This window comes from Muntiacus reevesi, chromosome 11 (genome assembly GCF_963930625.1).
Source record: "Muntiacus reevesi chromosome 11, mMunRee1.1, whole genome shotgun sequence".
NCBI lineage: Eukaryota > Metazoa > Chordata > Mammalia > Artiodactyla > Cervidae > Muntiacus > Muntiacus reevesi.
Genome location: NC_089259.1, coordinates 75,551,188 through 75,578,742, shown reverse-complemented (window position 1 = coordinate 75,578,742; position 27,555 = coordinate 75,551,188). Strand labels below are relative to the sequence as shown.

The following is a 27,555-nucleotide window of genomic DNA, read 5'->3' as shown; positions in this document are numbered from 1 at the left end:
ATGAACTTTAGATGAACCAAGATGGCTCAGAAACTACAAAATGTCTGCATGCATATTTGCACTTTTTCATCAAGGGTCTAATGTTTTCATCAGATAGAGGAGTCAATTACTCAAAAAACAGTTACGAATGATTAATAAGACCAGATCTCTGGTAGGCCTTTTACAGTAGTGAAATCTAAGGAAAGAAGATTTAGAAGCCACGTACACACATACACACACATGCACGCATGCGCACACACACGTCCTTGCTATAAGTGAGTAGAGGCCTTTTAATATTGTCTCTGTGTGTTTATTTCACAGAAGATGAAAGTATAGTAGCCAGAAAGATAAAAATAATAAAACATACACAAGTTAATCACATAAAAGATTTGGAAATATATTCAAATAATTGCAAGCCTATAATAAACATTATAAATTAAATTACTTCATATTGAATTTTTTATCTGTAGGTTTAATATATTATTTCTGTTCTAACCCCAAATTTTATTCATGAAAAATTAAGACCAACTTTAAGAAGCTTCAATATTCACTTTATTATTTATAAAAAAAATTAAGGTATCAGAGTGCATATGGTGTACTGCGATCTTGGTTTTGCACATTTATTCACGTTGTTTACATTATTTCAGCTGTAATAAACAAACCATATGGGTATCTTTACAATACCTGATACAGATTTAAGCTGTCTGGCACTTATACATGTATTATTAGTTCATTCTGATGCTCTGCACGTCAAGAGATATTAAGAATGATTGGCCTGAAATAACTCCAAGATGAAGAGTGATTGAAGCAGTTATGCTCCAGCATTTGCCACGCATTTATTTGTGCCGGTTTTATTTTTTCCCCTTAATTGAATGTAAACGTTTGCCAAAAAAAAAAAAATCTGGAAATGAAGTTCTGTTACTTTTTAGTCCAATAAATAATTTTAGCTACGCTTAATGTAGCTTTTTTAAGGCCTTCATACAATTCAAAAAAATTAAAGTCAAGCATGTTAAAACCCTGTTCATTTATAAAATAAAAAATAGAATTTTACAGGTTTGCAGTTAAAAGTTACTGTTCAAATCCTCTCATGCATGTAAGAGCTGCAACCCAACTGAAAGTCCTTTGTGCTGGCACCCAGGGCACAGCCCGCTGCCAGCAATGTGAGGCATTAAGAAAACACCATGATGTCAGAGGTCTAGGTTTACATGTATTAAGCCACACGCCAGCAAATTCTCTGATAAATACATATCATTTTAATAATCAGTATTTGATAGCAGATGAAAACATGCATTAGACTAAAAATGCCACAGATTTGTTTTTATATCCATTCACTATAAAACTTTCTTTTTTAAAATGTAAAGTCTTGGTTCCTATTTTAGAATACACAATAATCAGGAGGATACATGATGGGGAGCCAGTTTTCAGTAAAAGACGCACAATGGGTCCATCCAAGCAGCTTCATCAGCTGTAATAAAACATGAAAATAATAAAACATATGAAAATACTATTTAAAAAATAGATGTTCCAAGCTCAGTATTTAGGGTAAATTCCAAGTTAAATATGTAGCAATAATAAAGAAGTAGCAGGTAGACCTTTTCATCCATCCAACCATCAACCAATCCACCACCAACCTTCCTTCCTACCAACCAGTGTTCTTCATGATCTACTAGTCACCCAGCTTTCATACCAACCAATCTCAAAGTGAAAGTTGCTCAGTCGTGTCTGACTCTTTGCAACCCCATGGACTATATAGTCCATGGAATACACCAGGCCAGAATACTAGAGTGGGCAGCCTTTCCCTTCTCCAGGGGATCTTCCCAACCCAGGGATTGAACCCAGGTCTCCCGCATTGCAGATTCTTTACCGTCTGAGCCACTAGGGAAGCCCAAGAATACTGGAGTGGGTAGCCTATCCCTTCTCCAGGGGAATCTTCCCAACCCAGGAATAGAACTGGGGTCTCTTGCATTGCAGGCGGATTCTTTACCAACTGAGCTATCAGGGAAGCCCACCAACCAAACTACTTGGTGATTATCATCATCCCCGGAGACTTTCCTGCTTCCCTCCCATCTTCCTCCCCATCAACATGACTTGACCTGCTCCTTTCCTCCCTCCTACCCTAGTTTTCTTTCCTGCAAGCTTTTTGAGTGCCTACTGTAGTCAAACCCTGCTCTAGGCGTTAGGAAAAGGCATTGAACAAACTCACTTCTCATTTTTAAGAAACTTATGTTCTGTTCAGGAGTCAAAAGCTATCAAACAGATGAATGCTGCTGCTGCTAAGTCGCTTCAGTCGTGTGTGCGACCCCATAGACAGCAGCCCACCAGGCTCCCCCGTCCCTGGGATTCTCCAGGCAAGAACCCTGGAGGGGGTTGCCATTTCCTTCTCCAATGCATGAAAGGGAAAAGTGAAAGTGAGGTCGCTCAGTTGTGTCCGACTCAGCGAACCTATGGGCTGTAGCCCACTATGCCCCTCTGTCCATGGGATTTTCCAGGCAAGACTGGAGTGGGTTGCTATTTCCTCCTCCAGAACAGTTGAATAAATAAGTATATAATTAAGAATATATCAGGTATATAGTACAAATAAAGTTGCTCTAATACAGATTGGTAAGTGAGATGGTCAAGATTGCGATCTCTGAGGAGGTGACCTGTAAGCTGAAATCTGCATGACAAGAAGAAATCCGCTCTGTGAAAATCTGGGGACGAGCTCTCCATACAGCCGGGTCCTCTGGGGGGAAGGGTGCAGCTGTGTCAGTCACACGCACAGGGGAAGCAGAGGGCGGACGCGAGAGACGAGAGACGTGTGACGTGTGACGAGAGACGTGTGACGTGAGACGTGAGACGCGAGACGTGGGTGAGCTGCGGCTGGGGAGTGTGGCAGCAGCTGGACCACACGGGCCTCACAAGCCTTGGGGAACGTGGATCGTCCTCTGAATGTGCCGGAGCTTCACCCCGAGGGTGTGAAGCTGTCCTTTCCAGCTGCTGTGTGGACAGCCAGCCGGCGAGCGGACGGAGACAAGCCGTGGAACGTGCCCTGATGAGCGAGTCTTGGTGGACGGCTGGCTGCACAAGCACAAGGGCTCCGTTTACAGAGTCCGTGATGGGAGGACACCACCAGCTGTTCCAGGCAGAGCTCCCTCCACCTCCTCAAAGGTCTGAAGACGTGAACTGAGATCTTATGGGGCTGCCCTGGTGGCTCAGAGGTCAACAATCCGCCTGCCAAGGCGGGAGACGCAGGATGGATTCCTGATCTGGGAGGATCCCACCTGCCTCCAAGCAGCCAAGCCGGTGCGCGCCACCACCCCCAAGCCTGTGCCGTGGAGCCCGGGAACTGCAACTGCTGAGGCCTGTGCGCCCTGGGGCCTCTGCTCTGCGACAAGAGACGCCACCACGACGAGAGGCCAGCTCGCCGCAACCAGAGAGGAGCCCTCACTCGCCGCAACTCGAGAACAGCCCACGCAGCAATGAAGACCCCAAAGTAACCAAAGCATTTTTTTGATAAAACAGAAAATTTTTAAATGTTTTACAATCTGAACTGACTTGGTAAAGATACACAGAAGAGTCTAAGAGTAAAGATAAGCTATACTTTAACTGGAGAAGGAAAGGGCAACCCACTCCAGTATTCTTGCCTGGAGAATTCCATGGACAGAGGAGTCTGGCGGTTTGCAGTCTATGGGGTTGTAAAAGTCAGATACAACTGAGTGACTATACCACACATAGTTTAACCACCAAAAATGGCCACAGGTGAGTTTTTACTGCCACCTGAAATATGAAGATCAGGCCCCTGGCCGCCTTTGGCGTGACCAGTTCTCAACCATCATCTACCTTTTTGGCATAAACTAATCATGTTTGTACAAAGACCAGGCTAGGCTGAAACAATTTCTTCAGAATTCACTAGGTTTTTACACTTGACATTTAATTTGTGCAGAAAGCTCAACGGTAGAACTTGTTTGCATATAACACATGGTAAAATAAAAAATGGCCTATCATTTAAAATGACAAATCAAATCAAACAAACTCTAAAAGTTCAACCACTTTGGCTCTGAGCCAACATGTATTTAAAAGAAATTATTTGTTTCCTTCATAAAGGAAACCTGTCTCCTAACTACACGAAATCTGCAACACATTTTGCCTGTGTTGAAAACACTAGAGACTAAATATAGGTTTTCTGGACAGAAGTGAAAAATGTTAAAAAAAAAATGTAAACAGCTTACTATCTTTCATGCATTTATAGTATTGTTCACATCATGTTAAATTAGACTAATAATTAAAAGTCACAATGAAGTTGGTGTTATCCTATCACTCCCATGAGGCTTTCTAACTATCTTGTCACTAAACGATACTGAAACGACTCTCAACACTGCTGATTTAAATACTGAACACAATTTACTTACTTGAATACAGTTTTTCCAGTTTTCTTTTGTTGGTTTTTCTTCTACAAGTTTGGTTGCAAATTTAAGGCCTCTCCCATACATTTTATTCACTAATGCATGCTTGTATGCAAATGTCAAAACCTATAATATAAAACAAGTTACAGCTTATCTACACATAGTTTACAATTTAAGCATATTGCTTTAATAATGAAAGAACTGAAGCATTAACAGAGGTGTAACTTTTCAAATGAACATATCACATCAAGCCAATTTTTAAAACTTTTTAAAAGAACAATCAGTGTCTTTAAAAGACTCCAGTGCTGCACAGAACAGATGACTGATTGGAGGGAGAAAGCTGTTATGATAAATCATTAGCAGTTACTTGTAGCCATTTGTTCTTTCCTCCCTCAGTAGGCCATTTTGTCAGGACCCTTCTCCATGACCCATCCATCTGGGTGGCCCTGCATGGCATGGCTCACGGCTTCATTCAGTGACACAAGCCCCTTCGCCACAAGGCTGTAATCCATGAAAAGGGTTCATATGCAATAGTCTCCACTTTTAGAATGTGGAGAATGTCCTCAAAGGAATCCCATCACATTTATTTGTATTCTAGAGTCAAGCAAAGGGTTCAACAGCCGCTGCTACAAGCACAGTAAACCTATTGGTTTACTAATTCTAATAAAATGCAGAAGTGGCCCTGAATAACAGAGGCACTATGGCAAGAAGGGAATTACTTGTAATGATTTACTGTGATGCTCATCAAGTGTTTAGCCACTGGCTGTTGGACCAGGTTCTTAATCATCTTTTCCCAGCAGCAAGTGCAGTGTCTGGCACACAGCAGACCTGTGGTAACTGTTATAGTAACAGTGAGTATTGCTGACGCCCATCCAGGCTCTTAACACTCACTCCTGAGAGCCTGTGGGAGCCCACAGCCCATATCAGAAGCCAGCCACCCGCCTCGGCTGGCACGGCAAGCTTGGTTCAAGCCCTAGGCGCTGATTTCAGATCTAAATTCTCAACCTATGGGGCTGACTCCTTCAGTCTCCAGAACATAACTGAGTTTCTTCTCTAACAGCACTTCTGTATTCAGGTGGAAAAACCTGGTGGACAGGAAGAATTTTCTCCTACTTCTATCCAGAGGTCGTTACTACTAACTACCATAGCTGTTCTTGCAAATAAGCATCTGTCTGCTTAAAAAAAAACAAACAAAAATCAACAACACACCCAAGAGTTTGTGCTGGGTGAGAAGCATTCCACTGACTTCATCTCCTTTATGTCCAGGGGAAAGGCAGACTGACAGTGACCTGCAGTTACATAATCTCTACCATAAGAATTACAGCTGAGCACCAGAAGGGATTTAAAAATCAAAATCCAAAAAGCTCATCCAGGTTGCTTTTTCTAAAACTAGGTTTTAAAAACTGATCAGCTATAAATCAAGGTGATAACTACTCAGCAGTTAGAGCCTGGAGGGAAAAAACAAACACCTAAACTAACCAGAATACCCAAGCCTCCAACCCTGACAAGTGAGCATGTGGACAGGTGTGGGAGCCCAGGTGCCTGAATTTGGGTTCCTACATAAATAGCATGACCCGAGCCTCCAACTCCATTTACACCCTCCAACTCTTTCCAAAGTAGCGTGGCCACTGGCCACTGTGCACACAGACTGAACAACGGTCAAGTGGTTTTCAAAGCCGGGAAGCCAGGGGAACACCTCGCTAGGACTGTGGCTTCTTCAGAGCCCAGCTCAGCTTCCATCCATGTACCCTGTCCTCTCTGGTCGGCCCACCGGGCCCTGGGATGTACCCCCAAGAGCTGTGCCGAAACAAAAAGCAGAAAGGATACCTTATTGTCAAAAAGATCGGTCCATTTGGTTGTCTCCCAGAAGGTCTCCGTCAGAGAGTCCAGGGTGCTCTCTCCTTCCTCCTCTCGCCCCTCCGAGTCACTCGACACGGCACCGTCCTGTTCCTGGGCCTGGAGAAGGTGGTCGGCCAGGGCGCAACCCTTCCGGCAGAGCGCGTCTACCAGTGTCGACTTCTGCTTGTCCATGTCACTGCACACCAAGCCCAGAACAGTCCACAGGTCAGTAACACGGCATTAAGAGCGCAGCCTTATCTGAGATTAAACTCATGCACCCTTCGCCTGAGGTTTACAATGCAGAAATATCGTACAGCCCTGGACAGACGTTTGCTGGTACGACACATGAGCCATGTATTCACGCGCACGGATTACATGAGTTAGGGTCGCTGTACTTGGTTGAAACAGCATGCCATACGCAACAGAGGGGAGAGTGCTGGGTTCTAAATTCTGTCAGCTACAGAAGTCTTAGAACAGCATCTTCTAAGTGTTTAGGCATCTCGTAAATATCACTTGTTACATATTTCTGTAGTCGTGAACTTCCATACATGTACAGAAATGGAATGCTTATTCTGCATGTGCCAGCAAGTGTTTTTTAGTATTTTAACGTATTAACTCATCTATACTCAAAATAATTCTGTGAGTAAGTGACCACCAATCGCCCATTTTCCACAGGAGGAAACTGAGGCACAAAGAGATCAGGCGATCTGTTCAAGGCCCCAGTCAGGAAGTGGCAGGGCCAGGACTCAGCTCCGCGGCTGGTCCCGCAACTGCTGCTCTTATTCCCAAGGCCCCCTGCTTTCCAGGCAGGCGTCTCTGTTTTTGGGTGTATTCCAAGTGCCCAGAATAATGCCTGCATGGAACACTCAATAAACCGCTGCTGAATGAAATGCAGTAACAGCCTACACCCTGGGGAACAGCGTGCGCTTCAGAAAGCTTGCTTATTGGAGGCACCCTGTCCAACTTGCGCACAAACAAGGATTAAAGTGCTGAAATGACGACCAAGAGGCACTCAGAGACGGGATGGACAAGCTGTCTAACCGGAAGGAGGATTCTGAAGGATGCAGAGTGAAACGTGCCCCATGTGAAATCCACAGGGACTATCAACTCTACAGTAACCAGTTCAAAAGACAATTAAAATGGGAAGGGAAAACACCCCCAAACAACGCAGTAACCTGCTACAACCTAAGTTACCCACCTTCATACATTTGCAAGGCAGATGAAATTAGGTCTAAAAGATGCCTAGGAGTTTATCAGCAAAGAGTTGTAACGTTTTAAAAGAGCCCACTCTTACTCTCTTCATGGAGAACGTTTCCGGGGACCTGACGCGCTTGGTCACTTTGGACTTGAGAACAGAAGGATGGATGGGGTTGGGGCAACCATGCAGCTTTTTATTTAATGGGGTCCCTCACCCCCCACCTTGTAGATGGCGGGCAGCATCTGAAAGTCTCAGGAGCACTTCACTTCTGCTCACGGTGACCCCAGCAGTCAGGCACAGGCACTGCGCCCACTCTGTGAAGAAGGGGGGCCGTGGAACAGGAAGGGCAGACACAGCGCGGTCTGGACATCCGGCTGCCCGTGGCATCCTGGCCGACTGTGCCCGCTGCCTCGAGAAGGGCTGGAGGACGCAGAGGGTGGAGGCCAGGCTGGGGAGGGTGTGCTGGACAAGCCGGGCCTGGACTAGATCACCTGTGAGACGCCCTGCTATTTCCACATTCTCTGATCCAACAGCCCAGATTCCATATATCTGGAATATTCTTTTCCTCCCCTCTTCCGAGAACTGACCAGCTCAAATTAAATACCTATCATTCCATGAGGTTTTGCCCTTCTCAAAAAAAATAAGTCTGCTCTCCTTCCCATAAGCCTTCACAATTTAACATACTTCTTCCAACTCTTAGTCACATTCTATCTCACTATTTCATCTTCACTATTAGACAGTACATTTTCTAAGAGTGGAGACTGTCTGGTTCATTCTTTTTTTTTCCACATTCCTCTCAAGGGTGTCCCAAGCAGTGTTTGCTCAAAAAACATCTCTGAATCAAATTTAGTTAGGGACTGATCAAGGTGGTAATAGATACATTTGAGGAAGCAACTTCAATTAGACACTTTGGTGGCCAGAATAAACTGCAGTTTAAATGTAATTAAAACTTGGTATTAGATCACCTAAAAAAATTAGAATTTTTAAGATTACAAAATGGCTGTCTTACAACTGTTGACACAAGTGACTTAAGTGAAAAAGCAGTTTTGCATGGAAATGAGAAATTAATGCTCCTAGGAATCCCTTGTACATAACTGGTGGCTACACTGTCCACTATTATAATTTTTTTTTAACATCAAAAACATTTTGTATTGGGATATAGTCAATTCTACTATAATTATTAACAATAAGATAGCAATGTTTCAAGAAGGCTCCTTTGGAAAGTGTGGAAGGGTGCTGACAATGGCCAACCACCAATTTGGAAACATTTTATTCTGCTTGAAAACTGCTGCTTGTAAGATTCATAAGACCTATATCAGCAGTATGAATGATGTAATGCCAAGAGTTCTAGCAGTTTACCATCAAGCTTTTTGTATTAAAAACAAATCCTGACTATAGCAGGCAGAATCTTTAAAGGAAATGACCGTTCTTTCAGGCAGTCTGCACAGTTTCCGTTTATTAGTTATAGCAACTCTAAGAGAAGGTGGGAGTTAAGGACCCCGGGGCTGGAAATGAACCCAGGCGACAGGAAGAAGTGATCCTGGACGAGCCACCGGGAGTGATGGCAGGAGCTCACGAAGCGGGGACCGTCACGGCAGCTCGTGGGAAACACACTCTCGCATGGAAGGACACCAAGAAACGCGCAAATCTGGCGTCACTTGTTCTACACACCACACTGGGGTTCAGTAAGGCTGAACTACAATCCCCCTTCTCAAGTATTCCTGTCAACCCAGTTTCACAAAACTGAGGTTGCTAGATAATAGTTTTAACCTAATTTTCTTATCATTTTATTAAGTATTACAAGCTAAATTTGGAGTGTGTCATGCTATTATTGGTCAATAAATAGTTGAAAAATTAGTTTTACAGGCCACTGTGTGCTTTTCCGTATGTCCAGTTCACACAAACCCCCAAATGGCTGGACTGCGTGATCACAGTCACTCTAATCTCTTCACCACGACAGCACCTGATGGTGGAGAAAGCCAATGACTTTTCTTTTTCTTAAATGACTACAGAAAACTACCACCAAATATTTAAGGATGGAGTATCCCCAGCTTGATAACTCCAATAATAAGGATATAAACAAATACCAGAAAAGGAGGATATTTTCAATAACCAAAAAAAGTAACTAAGAAATGAGATGCAAGAAAGAGTATTTACTGGTTAGGTACTTTTTTATAATAGCTGCATCGGGCCTGGGGTCAGTCTTCATGGCAATATAAACTGCTAGGGCTGTTTGATCTATATGAGAAATTACAGCATTTGCAGCTTCAACAATTTCATTCAGTCTTTTCATTCGTTCCTGGGGAGGAAAGAAAAGAAGACATAAGAAAAAGGAAGTATCGACGAGCATCCTGAGTGTGAGGAGTGACAATTGCAGTGGTGCAGGAGCAGGCAGGCTGTGCAGGCCAGGGGCCGGGTGCTACCACCCGGTGTGACCTTCACGATCACCAGCATCTCCAGAGAACCTGAGGGCAGAGGGAGAACACCTACCCCTACACTCCCTGCCAGCAGTGAACAGTAAGACCAAGCGAGAGACCAGGTTCATAGAGACGTGGACTGTTCTGTCCAAGGCAACCCTTTCCCCGGCATCTTACCAAGAGTTTGGAAATGTGATTGGCTCTGTTACCCTAGGGGCACCGCATGTGAAAGCAGGAGTTAGACAAGCACGAGCGGAGGAAACAGATTCTTCACTGATTTACTACCGGAATCTCAAAAATGAGAGAAAGCAGGACTAGAAACGGGAGTCTCACTTTGGGGACCGCAGTGTGGTGGCCCCAGGAATCTGCTCCCTCTGGTACCTTCCAGCTCCCGCTCAAGCCTCCACGACTCTGAGCTGATCAGGGCTGTAAGCACCTTCTGCAGCCACGGCTCCCAGTGGGAGCCGCTCCAGTCAAGACAGCGGGGAGCTAGGAAAATCGTTAAACACCAAGGAGGAGCACTCTGCTTCTGCTGCAGATGCTCAGGCTTCCAGCAGGCCAGGACCACTGCCTTCTGCTTCCAGCTGTTTTCAGGCCAAGGTCAACAGAGCAACCCTGAGGGTTTCCTATCTCCTCTTCCTCCCGCTGACTGAACCAGACCAGGCGAGAATGTTCAAACAAATAATAGTAATGGCCAGGTCCAGAGCTTTGTGAAAACAGTTCAACAGAACAGTCAAGGTGAGGAAACATGTTTCTAGTCACCAGGAATAGATGATCAGGACTGGACCTTTGTTTCAAATGCAAACCTTATCTAATACTGCAAGCAAAGTAATACACTCATAGTAAAAATGAGCATGCCCAACCTTTTCAGCGTCCAACTGATGAAGCCGTGCAACGTACAAAGGAAGGTAATTAGGGTATGTTTCCTTCAATTCATTATAAATGTCACTAGAATCCAGCCTATGGAAATAAGAAAGAAATAGTCGTCATTTAGTTCTTTCAGAAAGAAAAGGATCTCTGTCACTACTATTTAATACTGTTTTGATGCTCCAGGCAATATCCAAAGGCATTGATCTGAAATATAATTATTGACAAAGATTTGCAGGCAGTATAAATATATGTATCTAGAAAAACCAGAAGAATAAAACTGAAAATTATTTCAATTATGAGTTCAGTAAGATGGCTGGATAAAAATAAGCATCAACAGCTTTCCTACGTACCAGCTACAACTCAAATTATCAAAAGGAATGCAAAAAAAAAATTCAAAAAGAGTTAAGAAAGATGAAAAGATCTAGAAAGGTCTAAGATCTACAAAGAAGGAAAATGTACACTTTCTTGAAAAACCTGAAGTCTTGAATGAGTAAAGAGACAAATGTTGCACGTTCCCGGCTGGGGAAGCTGAGTAAACTGTATTCTTGATGATTATGTGGCAGGAGGAACAGCAGCTGAGGTCGGGGTTTGCCCTGCCGGATGTGACGTCACTGCTTCCCTGCGCGGGCAGGGCCTCGGAGTCTCAGCGGCAGCCAGCTGGGCAGACCCTCTGCTTCAAAAGCAGGGGCTGAGCAGGAGGGTCCTCTCAACCAAATTCATCCAGGACTTGGCCTCAGCAACTGCTGTTCCTCTACTGGCTGCATGTTCCTGGGATCATTTCCAGATGCTTAAAAAGGTGGTTTTAAATTTGCTCATAACCAAATAGTAACTGGAAAACCAGGACACAGTATCCGCCCACCTGCTACGTGTATAAACACAGAGACAAATAATAATGGGACACTGATAATCTTTGGAGAGTGGGCAAACAGTGACGTGTTTTCTTTGCACCTTCCAATAAAATTCCCTTCCAAGAGCCAGTGAGGACAGGATTTAAATAAAAACTCTCATTACAAAAGGGAATTAAAAAATAAATGGAATTACAGGAAAAATTTAAAAGCACCTGCAATCCTATTCACTGCTGTCATTTCTGAATACAGTCTTTGCATATATACGTAAGCGCTGCTGCAGCTGGGAAAGAAAAGTAAACACTTGGAGGATTCAAAGCCATTTAGAGCTTACTTTGTCATCCACTGAATTTTAAGATCTCGTAACGCTTCGGTAAACTCTTCTTTTAAATCCTTCTCTTTTTCCGAGTCTTTCTCCTTGTCCTTGCTGCCGTTCTTAGTCTTTGTTGGTGGAGATATCAGGTAGTAATGAACAGGGATTACATCCTGTGGAGAGAGTCCTAGATTAACATGTGTGACTATTTTACTTACTTAGAAATCTCCACTAGCTGAGTAGCGCGTTAAGATGGGCTGCACCTGAGCGGGACTACATTGCACTTCGGATTCTAAGTTCCAATCTCATCTCAAGTTCCAATCTGTGATCAAAGTCATTTTCTCCCAAGCTTTAGAGGTGATGCTTCTACTATCTCCTTTAAAACAAAGGAAATACGGACCAATTTTCCCCCATGTATGTGTATTTGGTATTCTTGGTTTTCTGTGAAAGACTACAAAAAAAGTACTGAGCGATCACATTTTATTTCTGCGGAGGAAAATCAATTAGAATTGAAAAGAGGAAAGATGCTCTTTGCTCAGTAAATTTAAAAAGAAATTTCTTTCTTCATTCGATCCTTAGAACTTGCTGAGCCCCCATGACGTGCAAGGTAATTGCTCTAAAACAAAGCAGACAAGGGCCTTTAGCGCTGCAGGAAGACAGCCAACACACGGGTGAGTAAATAAACCAGTTGAGTAACGACACAGGATACTAAGAGGACAGACCGGGGCGAGGGCAGAGAGTGCGACAGGTGGGGAGGTGGTGGGGAACCCGTGCAGACAGAGCTGTTAACAGAGACACTCTACGGAGCTGATGTCTGAGCTCCTGGAGCCTCAGTGACCTAAATGAAAGAACCGCAACGAACCTAAATAACCGAAACGAGGCGAGGAAGGAGCGCTTGCAGGGACAAGACCAGCACGGGCAGAAACTTCAGCAGGGGGCGGCAAGCGCAGGGCGAGCTGCCGAGACTCGGGCGGCGACGCAGAGAAGGTGAGCTGAACAGGACGGGGTTATTACGAGCGCAACAGGAGGAGCCGGGCGCAAGGCGGTGGCATGAGCAAAGATCTGTGCTCTTGGCTGACTAACGCTGGATCCTGGGTGGGTGGACCATTCTGGCTGGCGCTTAAGAACTCTTTGATAGGCTATTTGGAGACTGGAGGACGGAGGGCTAAGTGGAGAGAGAGCGGAACAAGTTGGCAAGAAGCCGGGGTCTCCTGACACTGCTTGGAACTGCAGGACGGCTGAGATTAGAAATGAGCGGGGCGGGGACGCCCCGTGAGCGCAGGGCTGATGGTGTCTGCTGGGGGCGCGTAGGACGAGGGGCTGGACGGGACCAGCGAGGGGCGGGGAGACGGGACGAGGGTCCGCGCGGGCGTGGGCCACAGCGCTCCATCCCAGGGGAAGTCTGAGGCCACGGAAGCCCCGGGCAAAGCTGGTGTGAAGACCGAGGGGCCGCCGGGGACCGCTGAGGGGGGCGTCAGGCGGGAGAGGGAACCGTCAACCCGGCCGCACGGTGGGCACGGGCACCGGCCGTCCAGGGCCGCAGGGGCGGGGGGCGGGGGGCGGGGGTCCTGCAGGAAAGGCCGAGGGAGAGGAGAGAGGGGAAGCAAGCAGGTAGAGGTGGTTCTTCTGAGAAGTTCCGCTTTGACGAGAGCCGTGTAACTACCACGATCTGCAACTATTTCATTAGCATGTCGTCTACACTTGAGGTAAGTTAACTCGGCATCTGGGAAATGACATCCCATGTTCCGCTTGCTAGGTCTGTGCTTGACCCAGTAACCAGGTGGCCCTAATGACATCATTATTAAGACAACTTCTAAAATTCTATCTTCGGGTTTATAGTAAAAGTAGCGCTAAGCTAAAATCTTGTATGTGTTTTCTTTAATGGAGCTGCTACAACTGGAACAAATGACACTGTTGATGTTTTTAAGGCCCCAATCACGTAATTTCAGGAAAAAACTGCACAGGTTGAGTCACAAAACAGTACTGGCTTCATCTTTCCTAAAACAGGATTCTGAGGTGCGAATGTTACATAAAATACGTCCATTCTAACAGCTTCCATAATTAAACTTTATCTGGGGATACTGTAACAGGAAGCGCAGGAAGCTACTGCGCAGAAGTGCCAATAAAGTAATAACTGCTATTCCAGGAGGACCCACTGAAGGCGCAGAAAGCCACGGCTGGGGAAGGACCAGCGAAATCCACTCTTGGCCACTGCGGCGCCACGCAACCTCTGAGGTCAGGGGGTGAGAGGTCAGGGGGCAAAGGGCTCCAGAGACACGTGAGCCCGCGGAGAGGAAAGGGTCCCTGCCACCACCCTGCTCGCCCCTCCAGGCGCACTGTCCTGGGTGGGCGCTGGCCTGGCCTGAGTCAAGTCAAAAGTGCCGGCACCCGGAGCTGACGAGTCATCGCCAAGTTCTCACGGGGGCAGACACGCCGTGTCCACTGCTTAGCAGAGGCCGCACACCTAAGACTTGGAGGCGGAGGGACTCCAGCCCCCGCGGTTAGCGGAGCCCCACCCCGTGAAGTCACGTGCCCGGGGAGGGCAGCCAGCACTCCCTCTGACCCAACGCGCCCCCTGGGGACCCCGCCTCCTCGCCCAGGCGGCGGGAGGGACAGACTTCAGGAGGGACGCCTCTCCATCGTGAGCCAACGCCTCCTGAGGCTCACAGGCAAGGCCTTGGCCAAGACGTTTTAGTAAAGAGAGAAAACAGAGTTGAATTTAAAATGAACAATCCATTAAACTGAACTGATGATTAATAATGAACTCTAACGAAGATCTATATATAGATAGAAACCATATGTAATAGCAACCATAAACTACACTGAAAATGAAAGAGATGGGGGAAGTTAATGACGAAGGACCTTGATTATGTAATCAGCATTATATACATTAAATATATAGCAAATTAGTAATTAAAATGTTCACACTATCCCATAACAAAATTTCAAGAAAAGCACTACTTTTTATTATTAAAAATTATTGACATGGCACTTTTAATCCCCAACCAAAAAAAAAAAAGAAGTCATTTTTCATTTATTTTATCATGGTCACTTGTTCTTTCTGTCAATACATATTTTTACAACTCAACTTCTAAAGGGTTTAGTAAAGGGTCAATTTAACAGAAATGATTTTATACCATTACATCAAAAGAAATCTTAATTATGATTTAAAAAGACAGTCAAAAAAGACTATTCAGAGCAGAAATGCTATAAGTTCTCTACAGCAGACACTTAATAGTAAGCGTTTTTTTAAAGAAAAAAAATCACTCCTGCTATTCACAAAGAATTTCAGCAGTGTTTGAACTGATCAAGAGAATATCAAACCTATCTGCCAAACCAGTAACTGTTCTTTGGACAATAAAACACATCACCATTTAAATTGTGGTTCAAAACAGAATACCTTTATGTCTTAAATTATTTAAAAAATATAAATTCAAAATTTTAATATCTTCACACAAAGTAAAATAGCTATTTTAAAAATTAATATCATATTTGAGTGCTATTTATGATGTTAACTATATTCTTTCACATTACAATGAACTTAAAAATGGGTAGCATACATTTTCAAATGATAAGTCACTGAGACCCAGAGGACAAATCCATTGAAGATTATGTACAAAACATTGGTATTTTGTTCAGGTGATAAATTATATCTATATCTATATAATTTTATAATGTGTAATTATATAATTAAAATATAAATTATAGACTTATATAAATTAAAATATATAATATAAAAATTTTATATAAATTTATAATAAATACATAATTATGCAATATATATAATTTTATAATTGTAATGTAATTAGAAAACTATAAAAACAATTATTTTTAAAATAAGAGTGTCACTTGCACTGAAGACGGGAAGAAATGGAGGCGGGCACTCCAGCTGTCAGCTCCAGAAGCTTCCTAACCACAGGAATGAGGCTTCTATTCATATGGTAGTTTCTCATCTCAAGTAATCTAATACTAACAAAATTCACCAAAACTCCCAAAAGATCAACTAGACTACTCAACAGGTAGAAAACACCGCTCTGCCTTTGAGACATGCATGTCTTTTGAGTAGGCTTCAAGAATGCCTGCCCTCATTCTCTGAAGCAGTGGCTTTCAGGCTGTTTTCAAAATGATCAGCTACACACAAAATGAAAGTACAGCTTTGTGAGTCTGATGAACTCACATTTTGTTTCATTCTGTTTTTGTTTTAATGATGGTGAAGTTCCATTGGGTGAATCTGCATGGCCTTCCAAAGGGTCAAAATGCTCAGTTGAGGAATGTGGTCTTCAGAGAAGACAAGGTTCCTTTATCCCCCAGTGGTGCCTTTTGTTTGAACAAAGTCTTTACCGATATATAGTAATACAGAATTTCAGAAGTCATTTTAATAAAGACATTTGACCTTTTATAAAATGGTGATCCCCATTTTCAGATCACTATGAGTTTTCTAGATCACTAGAAACAGCCTTATTTTTTGTTTCTATTTTGAAACACTAACTCTCCGCCTGCAGTACTTCCTGTGTGAGCCATAAATCTCTACAATGATGCATGATGCCAGCAGGTCCTCTCCAAAGAGCTTAGTGAGCATGTAACCTCTTGTCTGAAGTAGACTTGAAGAAGAGTTTTTCAAGTTAAATTTCGCTCCAGCAGTCAGTCAGAGATGGTCTTAACAAGCAGCAGGGCAGCGGATCAGACCACTCACTAGTTATGGCCTTACTCTCTGCTCTTGCTCAGTGGAAAGTTTGACTTCGGGCCAACAGTTCTTACTGCTGTTCCTGCTACGTCCACTGCTCTTTTTGTCTCTGCCTTTCTAGAACTAAGATGCAAGGGCAGGAAATAAACTTCACTTTAAATATTTTAATAATATTTTATTAATTAAATCCACTTAAATAAATAATTTAAAAACTTCAATAAATTAATTCCACTTAAGAAATGTCTTTAGACTTTAAAAATAACTTTGTCATATATAGCTAAAAAAAAAAAAAACCCACATTCATCTCTCTCTATGATTTTAGAAATCCAAAAGTTCAAGTATTATTCCTTGGTCATACGTAGAGTATGAAATGAAATACTATTAGAATTTTCTCTATACACAAATAAACCTGGGGTCTTCAAGAAATTCATGGCAGGAAAATAAATTTCAGACAGCAGTATGTCAACACTGATAAGCTAAAAGCATTATACTGCAGAACTTAAAGAAAGGAAACTAAGGGAGATTTTTTTAAAAAAGATAATAGTGACAGAAAAAGAAGTTTAACTCATATGCAAATAAGGCTTTAAGACATCTTTTAAAGAACTGACAATCAGTACCTTTTTAAATTTTCCTTGTCGTTTTGCTGCAGACTGCCCCTGGGAGTTAGAAGGACATTCTGTAAGAAAACATGCAAAATCTATACAGGATGGTGATACCACCTCTGTCTGATTCTCTTCCAGCTTCCGTTCTACCTGGATGTGTCACAGAACTTAGAAGGGTCAGGTCTGTCACCAAAATGGCAGGCTTTTAAAGGAAAGCAATCCTGCCACTTGAAAATTTTTTTTTTGGAATAAAAGTGCACTCAAATATGTTATTCCTAAGGGTCGATGTATTTCAATAATTTGTAAAGCAAAATTCCATCGGTTATCAGAACAGTCCTGAAGACGTTAAAAGTCAGCTGACGGTTCAGAGCCGGGTTTTCGAGGACATCACAGCGAGCACACACGTCCAGGCGCAGAACAGCAGCATTCGAGGTGACTGGGCGCGTCAGAGAGGAGCAGCACGAGCCACAGTCACCTTCGCCCCTGCCCAGAGCGCAAGACACGCAGCCCCAGACCGAGGTCGGGCGAGATAAACAACGTGCTGCGAGTGACAGTAGTTAACTGTCATTCCTAAACCTACAGCTTCAGGTTTCCTCAAGGAAATCTACCCTGGTGGGTAACAACTACAGTCAATCCCGTCTGTTTATAATTTAATTTCACAATGGCCTCTTAAAGAATACAGCCAGGAAGCAGAGCTCTGAGTGGCTAAAAGCGTACTTCCACGATCACAATGCTCTTCTGCCTTACTCATCACAGGCAGCGGATGCTTCAGAAAGCTGGTCTGGATGAGAAGCCTCGCTGGTGAAGCCCCATAGCAGAGGCAGAAATGTTTCCCCTACCGGAAAATGAAATCTCCCTAAAAAGATTACTGACTTCTCAAAATCAGAGCATCTATGAATTCCAGTAACTACTGATTCACTCCACATTACACTGAAATGTTTATAGCTTATACTAAAGTACACACAAGCAAATAGTATGAACTGAAATAAGACTCAAGAAATGTTAGGGAAAACGACTTCTAAGGACAAAAGTCTTAAGGGATGATGCTTCTGTGTCAGCAAATAAGCCATCCTTGGTTCAACATTCATTTCTTGCAATGAATGAGCATACTTGTTAAGACGTTTGAGATCTATTCATTTTGATAACAGCACTCATAAATTCCAGAATTAAGTGGTAGATTTACTTTGTAAGGACTAAAGCTAAAGAGAAATATAAAATTGTAAGAACGACAACTTTTATTGGCATGGAGATGAATGACTTTATGACAAAGGGAGATATACCTATATAAACACTGTTATCACAATAAATCTGTAATAAAAACAGATGGGAACCAAAACAGATACCATCAAATCTAACATTTACCTCTAAAATATAACCACCATATAAGTTTTTAACAAGAGGCACGATTTTTTTTTTTTAAGAGGCATGATTTTGAAACTACAACATCAAAAGAAGTATCTTGCAGTTATCTATACAATTACATAAAATTCCAATAAGAGAAAGATCTGTACAAGTGAAAACTACTGCTTATTAGCAATAATTGTTCTGACTGGTTTTTAGAAGTCACCCAAGAAGATCTGATTTTTTCCCTGTATCCACAATATTATATTCTTAAAACTCAATCAATTCTCTAATTTTAAACATCCCATTCACTTAAGACAAGTTTGATCTGGATCTATGTATTTCATGGGAAGTTCAAGTACAGTAACTGTGCAAGACAGGACAGGTTCGAGGCCCAAGAACTTAGACTTTAGAAAAAAGAATACTAAATATATAAAAATACAACCAAACGTTAATTAACCTTTACTAGTAACTTAGAAAAAAAACTATTAAATTTCATTTTCTGGAGAGATCTTCTCATTTACTGAAATGTGGAATTAATTTCCGTTTTTAAAGAAAAGGAAATTTTGGAACAGGCAATTTCAATGTAAAAAGAAAAAAAAAAAAACTACTTACAGCTTTCTTTCCAAGTTCAGTCTTTGACAACGTTAAGGACCCCGAGAGGTAGCACCCAGGTCCGGCCCCTTTAGGGATTCTAATCAGAAGATTCAACAGAGGAGAAAAGGAACAAAAGAGAAAGTTTCACAAGGATAATTAGGGGGAGAAACATCACAACTGCATTCTGAAATAATTCCCGTAGCTAAGGTGTCAAAAGCCAAAGGGAGAAGTTAGTCTATAAAGGTGAATGACAACCCAGTGTAAGTGTAGCCCCATGCAATAAACTAGCGCGTAAAAGACCAGGGAATGATACAGACACTGAGAGACAGCCATGTCATCACTTACTTGTCATCGGGCAAGGAAGTGACAAAGAATGGCTGGTTGTATTTGGGCGGTAACGTCAAGTTACTTGATTTCTTCTTTCCTAGAAGTGCAAGGCTGTGATTCTCATGAATATCTAAGCTCAAGGTATTAGACAACCTATGAGAAACAATGAATGGAAGATCTTTCAGACGTTCCAGATCACTGATTTGCTCGTGACGGATCTGCAGTCGAATTGTATAATCTCCTTTCTCCAGTTTCAGGGAGTACTGAAAAAGAAGAGTATTTGGGAAAAGTGAAGTTGAGCCACATGAACCAAACCTAAGGGGACAGACAGTAGGAATGCCCCTTACACAGGGTTTAGTGTGTGACGTCCTGTGAAAGTTACGACACACACATTTACACGCACACAACATACCGACTGTGCGGCTGACGGAGGCTGAGGGTCAGAGTCGTCACGTGACCTGGCCAAGGTCACGTGCAGAGTAGAGAATAAGGGTGCTGAAGGCGGCTCTGGCTCTGGAGCCCTGTACCTCTGACGACAACAGGCTACTCTGATGCTTTCAGCTGACTCCGTCTCCACTCATAAAGGCAATGATGTACCCCAGTTCATGGGTCTTCATCAGTCAGTTCAGTCGCTCAGTCGTGTCCGACTCTTTTAGATCCCATGAATCGCAGCACACCAGGCCTCCCTGTCCATCACCAACTCCCGGAGTTTACTCAAACTCATGTCCATCGAGTCGGTGATGCCATCCAACCATCTCATTCTCTGTCGTCCCCTTCTCCTCCTGCCCCCAATCTTTCCCAGCATCAGGGTCTTTTTCAATGAGTCAACTCTTCACATGAGGTGGCCAAAGTATTAGAGTTTCAGCTTTAGCATCAGCATCAGTCCTTCCAATGAACACCCAGGACTGATCTCCTTGCAGTCCAAGGGACTCTCAAGGGTCTTCTCCAACACCACAGTTCAAAAGCATCAATTCTTCAGCGCTCAGCTTTCTTCACAGCCCAACTCTCACATCCATACATGATCACTGGAAAAACCACAGCCTTGACTAGACGGACCTTTGTTGACAAAGTAATGTCTCTGCTTTTTTTTTTTTTCTCTTTATCAGCAGAAAAATTTTATTCCCTTGAAGGACAAACCACATCCAAGGCCTGAACTTACAGACACAAACCAAAGTAGCCATTAAAGCGTGAGATACTGAGGTACAAGACACAGGGCGGGGAGCGCTTCGCCATCGCAGGCTGACGCCAAACTCGCTCCATCCACAGCCGAGCTCTGTTGCTTCCTGACCTGCATACAGGTTTCTCTCTGCTCTCGTGGGCGTGGAGAAGGGTAAGTGCTGATCTGCGGACCCGAAGGAGGACGCTGCGCTCTACAAGTACTGAAGCATTGCATACCAGCTTTGGGGGGAGATACGTTCACAATGGAGGGGAGAGGGGCGAAGCAGAGTGCCCCCGCGGGGCATTAGGCTGCCTTGCAGAGGGCCACAGCCGAGAAGCGAACCTCCCCCTGCTCACGCGCAGTGAATTCTCTGCAGACCTTGGCGGCGTCCTGCAGCAGCGAGTCTTCTGAGCTGGTGCCATGGTTCACCGGGAAAGGCATCCGCCCATCAAGTTCATAGAGGTGGCCATCCACGTTGTTAAACAGAATAAAATGGAAGTTCACTTTGTCATCTACCCGACATTGGCCTTCCTGTGCCACGGCATCGTGGGCTGCCTGAATGGCCTCATTCTTTTCAAAAGCACTTTGCTCTGTCTTCAGGGGACAACTTCTCTGTTTCAGAAAGAAACTGTTTCAGAACAGTCCCATCCTCGAACTCCAGCTTGTCGCGATTATTGCCCACCGCGTGAATGAGTCCAATGGTTCCACAGGAGTTGCCAATGGTCTGCTTCATGAAGTACACCTTGGGACTGACTTCTTGTCCCTTCAGCTCTTCAATTTGTTTTTTCCTGAAGTTCTCATGCTGCGCCGTGAGCGGGAAGAGCAGCAGCAGCGCGCAGGCTGGCGCCGGCACCGAGCCCAGAGACTCCTCCTCCAGGCCCAGGACGTCCTCGAAGCGCCACTGGCCGGCGACCCCCAGCCGGCTCAGCACTTTGTTCAGCATCTCGGGGTTAATCTCCATCGGTTTGAGCTGCATCTTCGCGGACCTCGAGAGGAGCACAACCCAGAGAAGCGAAAAAACAGCCTGTCTCTGCTTTTTAATATGCTATCTAGGTTGGTCATAACTTTCCTTCCAAGGAGTAAGCATCTTTTAATTTCATGGCTGCAATCACCATCTGCAGTGATTTTGGAGCCCAAAGAAATAAAGTCTGCCACTGTTTCCCCATCTATTTCCCATGAAGTGATGGGACCAGATGCCATGATCTTAGTTTTCTCAATGTTGAGCTTTAAGCCGCCTTTTTCACTCTCCTCTTTCAATTCCATCAAGAGGCTTTTTAGTTCCTCTTCACTTTCTGCCATAAGGGTGGTGTCATCTGCATATCTGAGGTTATTGATATTTCTCCCAGCAATCCTGACTCCAGCTTGTGCTTCCTCCAGCCCAGCGTTTCTCATGATGTACTCTTCATATAAGTTAAATAAGCAGGGTGACAATATACAGCCTTGACGTGCTCCTTTTCCTATTTGGAACCAGTCTGTTGTTCCATGTCCAGTTCTAACTGTTGCTTCCTGACCTGCATACAGGTTTCTCAAGAGGCAGGTCAGGTGGTCTGGTATCCCCCTCTCTTTCAGAATTTTCCACAATTTATTGTGATCTACACAGTCAAAGGCTTTGGCATAATCAATAAAGCAGAAATAGATGTTTTTCTGGAACTCTCTTGCTTTTTTGATGATCTAGAGGATGTTGGCAATTTGATCTCTGGTTCCTCTGCCTTTTCTAAAACCAGCTTGAACATCTGGAAGTTCATGCTTCACGTATTGCTGAAGCCTGGCTTGGAGAATTTTGAGCATTACTTTACTAGCATGTGAGATGAGTGCAACTGTGTGGTAGTTTGAGCATTCTTTAGGATTGCCTTTCTTTGGGATTGGAATGAAAACTGACCTTTTCCAGTCCTGCAGCCACTGCTGAGTTTTCCAAATTTGCTGGCATATTGAGGGTAGCACTTTCACAGCATCATCTTTTAGGATTTGAAATAGCTCAACTGGAATTTCACCACCTCCACTAGCTTTGTTCGTAGTGATGCTTCCTAAGGCCCATTTGACTTCATATTCCTGGATGTCTGGTTCTAGGTGAGTGATCACACCACCGTGATTATCTGGGTCGTGAAGAGGGTTTTAGAGGTAGCACTTGGGCTCTCTAGGTGCAGTATGGAGGATCTACTTCCCTGACCAGCGGTCAAACACAGACCCCATGCCTTGGGAGCATAGAGTCTTAGCCACTGGGCCACCAGGAAAGTCCCCCTTGGGTCTTCATAGGCACGTATAAAACAATACAAGAATCAGCAAAACTGAGCTGCTGTGTAAGATCTCAGACAGACATACACACTGTTTTCATACACACAACTGGTTGGATTACATCCAGTGTGCTACCCCGCTTACTGCAGACAGGAAAGGCAGGAGCCCGTGGGCATGAAGGAATACGAATCTACTCAGTCCCACGCTCCATCCAGTCAAGCTGCCCCGAGGACGGAACACTGTCCTCTCTGTAGCAACAGTTCTCCTGAGACTAAAGCAACCACAGGAACGGCTGCAATAATAACCCATCTGCACTGGGGACACGTGCCTGGCCTCGCTTTGATGAAAAAGGAAACCATTCCCTGAATGACTGAAAACCCGGGATAGGTTATTTTTACAATTTCGCATAGAATTATTAATGTTACAGGAAATACCTCATTTCTTGGTCACAATATTTCAATCAGGGATAAAATTTCTACAAAGGATTTAGGGACTGTTTTCCTTCCAAACAACAGTGCCAGGCACAGTGCCTGGCAGACAGTCAGGGCTCACTATTCAGCCCACCGAGAAGGAACGCATCTCAGAGTTCTAATAACCTGAGGACACCTGGCCCCGTCATCATGCTCTTGATCCAGTTCAGACCTGGGACCACTTTTCGGCGCTCACATATCCTGATGGTTTGCTCTCAGCATTCAGATGGCAGCGGGCATGGGGTTGGAAGGAGAAGAATCAAAGGCCCTACCAGCCAGTGTCCGTGAGCATCCTTCTGGGACCCCCTCTAAGCAAAGCCAGACAGAGCCCAAAGGTGTGGCTGAGCAGCTGCAGCAGACACCCCCATGTCACTGAACACCAACCACATGGCATCACAAAGCAGGGACGTCACCAGAGCAAGAATCCAGGGCTCATTGGCTCAGGAAACGGCTTCTGTGAATTCTAAAAATCACTGCCCACTTCCTACCTGATGAGGATACGCGTCGCCGGAGCCCATCTGTCTCTTGTTCTGGTCAAATATAATCCAGAGCTGACTGTCAAATTCTGACTCATACAATAACTCACACAGCAGCGGGCAGCTGGGGGTCACTTCCCCGCTTTTGGGCTATAAAAAAAAAAAAAAAAGATTACTTAACATGGCTTATATGATTTGTAATGTAGATCTGTAATACTATTATTGAAACTACATTAAAAGTATTAAAAACCTAGCTAATTGCATTTATTTATAAAGCTATATATATTCTATAGGACATTTAATTCATTGGTTTTTAATAAAACGAATATATTTATAAGGTTGAAATTAGACAATCCACCAGTATCAAACATCTCCCCAGTGGCAGCTCATTTTATGCTTCAGTAAGAGTTTTACTAAAATCTTACTGATTCTCCATAAGCTTAAATCTGACATTTATGGTCGTCTCAACTACCTTTACCACCCATTCAACCAAGGAGCCATTCTGCCGTCTCACTGTGCCAACACAGAGAGCAAAGAGGCCCAGTTCCATAATCAGAAGGCAGCTGGCTTCATAAGACACTGAACCAGTGGACAGGTACTGGGAGGACAGATGTCAGTGATCACAAAAACTAAGCCTCAAAGGTCAGGTCGCCACTAAGTGAGAACTTGTGACTTCAGATCTGAATGGTGCTTACGTCATTATATAAGCAATTTCCCAAAGAGTAACTCTAAATTAGCCAGTGTGACTTGTTTGGTTCTATTTCACATACATGTATGTATACACACACCCCCTTCCATTTTTTATTTTATGATTTGTGAAGACACAGAAATTTGTTTCGAGGGTGTGCCTGGTCACACACACACTTACTTGATGAAAGCTGTAAGTCAGGATCATCTCATAAAGTTGCCGATTATTTGGCAAAACGTCTCTTGATCCTAAAGGTTTTGTTTTTGCACTCAGCGGGCTGTAATTAGATAATTGCATAAGAGTCAAGGGTTCACTTAAACGAGAGAAAACTATGATCAGCAAAAACTGATAAACAAGCATTCCTGGACGCTGCCCTTTGCAGTGTATTTTATAACATTTTAATCACTAATTTACATAATTCTTTACTGACCAAACCATAACAACACACACAGTTAAAATTCTGCAGTGTTACAAAGGTAACAATCTTTTCATGATAAAAACATTTTCAACTGCCCACTAAGAGTCCTAATGTAATCAGATCCCAGTACTAGGGTGACGATCCTTAACAGGGTTGAAGGACAGGTTTGAACGAGACAGTCCTGCCCTCGTCACAGGGTGGGTCCTGCCAGGTGCCCCCCGAGGGCTCCAGGTACATGCCACTTAAGGCAGAAGCTACTCTGGGGCTGCCTCCCAGAGACCTGTCCAGTTTTCTAGGCTGGAAAGTCGTGCAGTGAATTTTCATTGCCAGCCTTCACGTGACTTGAAGGGAAAAAAAAGGACCCTTTCCAAAGAGTGAAGAGGGCCCCCCACCATCCCCCTGAAACATTTACGATACCGCAGGGTTTGGACCCAGCTCTTCAGAGTTATGCAGGGGGCCAGGTCTTCATACTTCAGGGAGGACTGGACATCAAAACGGTTAATTCCTTCCGATGCATGCTACAAAGGGTATTTATCAAATCAGTTTCTCCAACTTACTGCAAATGAACTGTATTTTAAAATACTTAAACCTCAAATAAATGTGTCGAATACAAAGTTTATAAGCACCCATGAAACAAAGACTATTGCTGTTTCCTGAACATAGGTAATGTCCCCATTAAAATTTAAATCCAACTATTGACATTATTTCACAGTAACACACGTAATTGATCTTGAAAATGATGGAAAGGTGAACTTACAATGTTTAACTGAGGAGCAGTGCATACGATCCCGTGGAAAGAGACAGTGTAGTCGATGTTGACGTCGCTGAGGCTCGCCCACCAGCGAGCGATGCAGAACTCGATCGCTTTCCCGCCCTGCAGAGAAAGATGAAACTACTGTGAATGCATGAGCCACAAAACACAAACAGCTGTCTCAAAGCGGTTCCATGGTTTCAAACTTCTCCTATTTGTACGGAGAGAAAACTCAAAGGATCTTGTTATTAGCTACGCATGGAGTTACCCAAATCAGCTGCCAGGACAGAGTGCAGGTATTTAAATACACAGTTATCTACCCGTAATCCTAAACTGCTTGTCGTAAGAGATCTGAGGCGGTTTCCAAGTACATATAATAAATTAACAGTGAAAACAAGCAGAATAAAAACAGGACCAAAGGAAAAACCATTAAGAACAATGGCAAGGAAGGGGTGTGACCGCTGTGTAGGCATTTTCAGTAGTCACAGGTAGTTGTCTTGGGCTCAGAGCTCCCCGGCAGCCAAAGTCAAAAGAAATTATGGTCCCTCCTTTTGTTCTTACTAAAAAAAAAAACAAACTGTTCCTTGAATACTGAGTTTTAAATTTTCTAGTAATCAGTGTACTCAGTTCAGACAGTCATATTTGACTCTTTGTGACCCCATGGACTGCAGCACGCCAGCCCTCCCTGTCCATCACCAACACCCGGAGTTTGCTCAAACTCGTGTTCATTGAGTCGGTGATGCCATTCAACCATCTCATCCTCTGTCGACCCCTTCTCCTCCTGCCCTCAATCTTTCCCAGCATCAGGGTCTTTTCCAATGAGTCAACTCTTCGCATGAGGTGGCCAAAGTACTGGAGCTTCAGCTTCAGCATCAGTCCTTCCGATGAACACCCAGGACTGATCTCCTTTAGGATGGACTGGTTGGATCTCCTTGCAGTCCAAGGGACTCTCAAGAGTCTTCTCCAACACCACAGTTCAAAAGCATCAATTCTTTGGTGCTCAGCTTTCTTTATGGTCTCTCACATCCATACATGACCACTGGAAAAACCACAGCCTTGACCAGATGGACCTTTGTTGACAAAGTAATATCTTTGCTTTTTAATATGCTGTCTAGGTTGAACAAAGCTTCTCTTCCAAGGAGCAAGCGTCTTTTAATTTCATGGCTGCAGTCACCATCTGCAATGATTTTGGAGCCCAAGAAAATAAAGTCTCTCACTGTTTCCATTGTTTCCCCATTTATTTTCCATGAAGTGATGGGACCAGATCTTAGTTTTCTGAATGTTGAGTTTTAAGCCAACCATTTCACTCTCCTCTTTCACTTTCATCAAGAGGCTCTTTAGTTCTTCACTTTCTGCCATAAGAGTGGTGTCATCTGCATATCTGAAGTTATTGATATTTCTCCCGGCAATCTTGATTCCAGCTTATGCTTCATCAGCCCGGCGTTTCTCATGATGTACTCTGCATATAAGTTAAATAAGCATGATGACAATATACAGCCTTGACGTACTCCTTTCCCAATTTTGAACCAGTCTATTGTTCCATGTCAGGTTCTAACTGTTGCTTCTTGACCTGTATACAGATTTCTTAAGAGGCAGGTAAGGTGGTCTGGTATTCCCTTCTCTTGAAGAATTTTCCAGTTTGTTGTGATCCACACAGTCAAAGGCTTTGGTGTAGTCAATTAAGCAAAAGTAGATGTTTTTCTGGAACTCTCTTGCTTTTTCAATGATCCAGCAGATGTTGGCAATTTGATCTCTGGTTCCACTGCCTTTTCTAAATCCAGCTTGAGCATCTGGAAGTTCACGGTTCACGTACTGTTGAAGCCTGGCTTGGAGAATTTTGAGCATTACTTTGCTAGCATGTGAGATGAGTGCAACTGTGTGGTAGTTTGAACATTCTTCGCACTACAAAGTTTAAAGATGAATCATATTACTCTAACACATACAAGAACACAAGTGAAAGTTCATCT

General features: G+C 43.7%; 1 protein-coding gene and 1 pseudogene across 3 annotated transcripts in view; both read right to left on the bottom strand.

Annotated features, from left to right (window-relative positions):
* Positions 1 to 313: 313 nt before the first annotated feature.
* Positions 314 to 27,555, bottom strand: part of TPP2 (tripeptidyl peptidase 2) — a 61,649-nt gene continuing 34,407 nt past the window's right edge. The window contains exons 18-30 of one of the 3 annotated variants that reach the window (XM_065902393.1): positions 25,595 to 25,711; positions 25,255 to 25,355; positions 24,600 to 24,696; positions 23,744 to 23,881; positions 19,413 to 19,657; positions 19,086 to 19,164; positions 17,145 to 17,183; positions 11,865 to 12,016; positions 10,679 to 10,775; positions 9,567 to 9,697; positions 6,189 to 6,396; positions 4,368 to 4,487; positions 314 to 1,444 (exon numbers count right to left, since the gene is read on the bottom strand). In XM_065902393.1, the coding sequence (XP_065758465.1) occupies positions 1,355 to 1,444; positions 4,368 to 4,487; positions 6,189 to 6,396; positions 9,567 to 9,697; positions 10,679 to 10,775; positions 11,865 to 12,016; positions 17,145 to 17,183; positions 19,086 to 19,164; positions 19,413 to 19,657; positions 23,744 to 23,881; positions 24,600 to 24,696; positions 25,255 to 25,355; positions 25,595 to 25,711 (1,614 nt within the window). In that variant the 3' untranslated portion in view covers positions 314 to 1,354. Of the gene's footprint in view, positions 1,445 to 4,367; positions 4,488 to 6,188; positions 6,397 to 9,555; positions 9,698 to 10,678; positions 10,776 to 11,864; positions 12,017 to 17,144; positions 17,184 to 19,085; positions 19,165 to 19,412; positions 19,658 to 23,743; positions 23,882 to 24,599; positions 24,697 to 25,254; positions 25,356 to 25,594; positions 25,712 to 27,555 lie in introns of those variants that run through there. The other 2 variants (XM_065902394.1, XM_065902395.1) reach the window with 2 other exon arrangements.
* On the bottom strand, positions 20,717 to 21,571 carry LOC136144291 (ubiquitin carboxyl-terminal hydrolase isozyme L1 pseudogene; annotated as a pseudogene).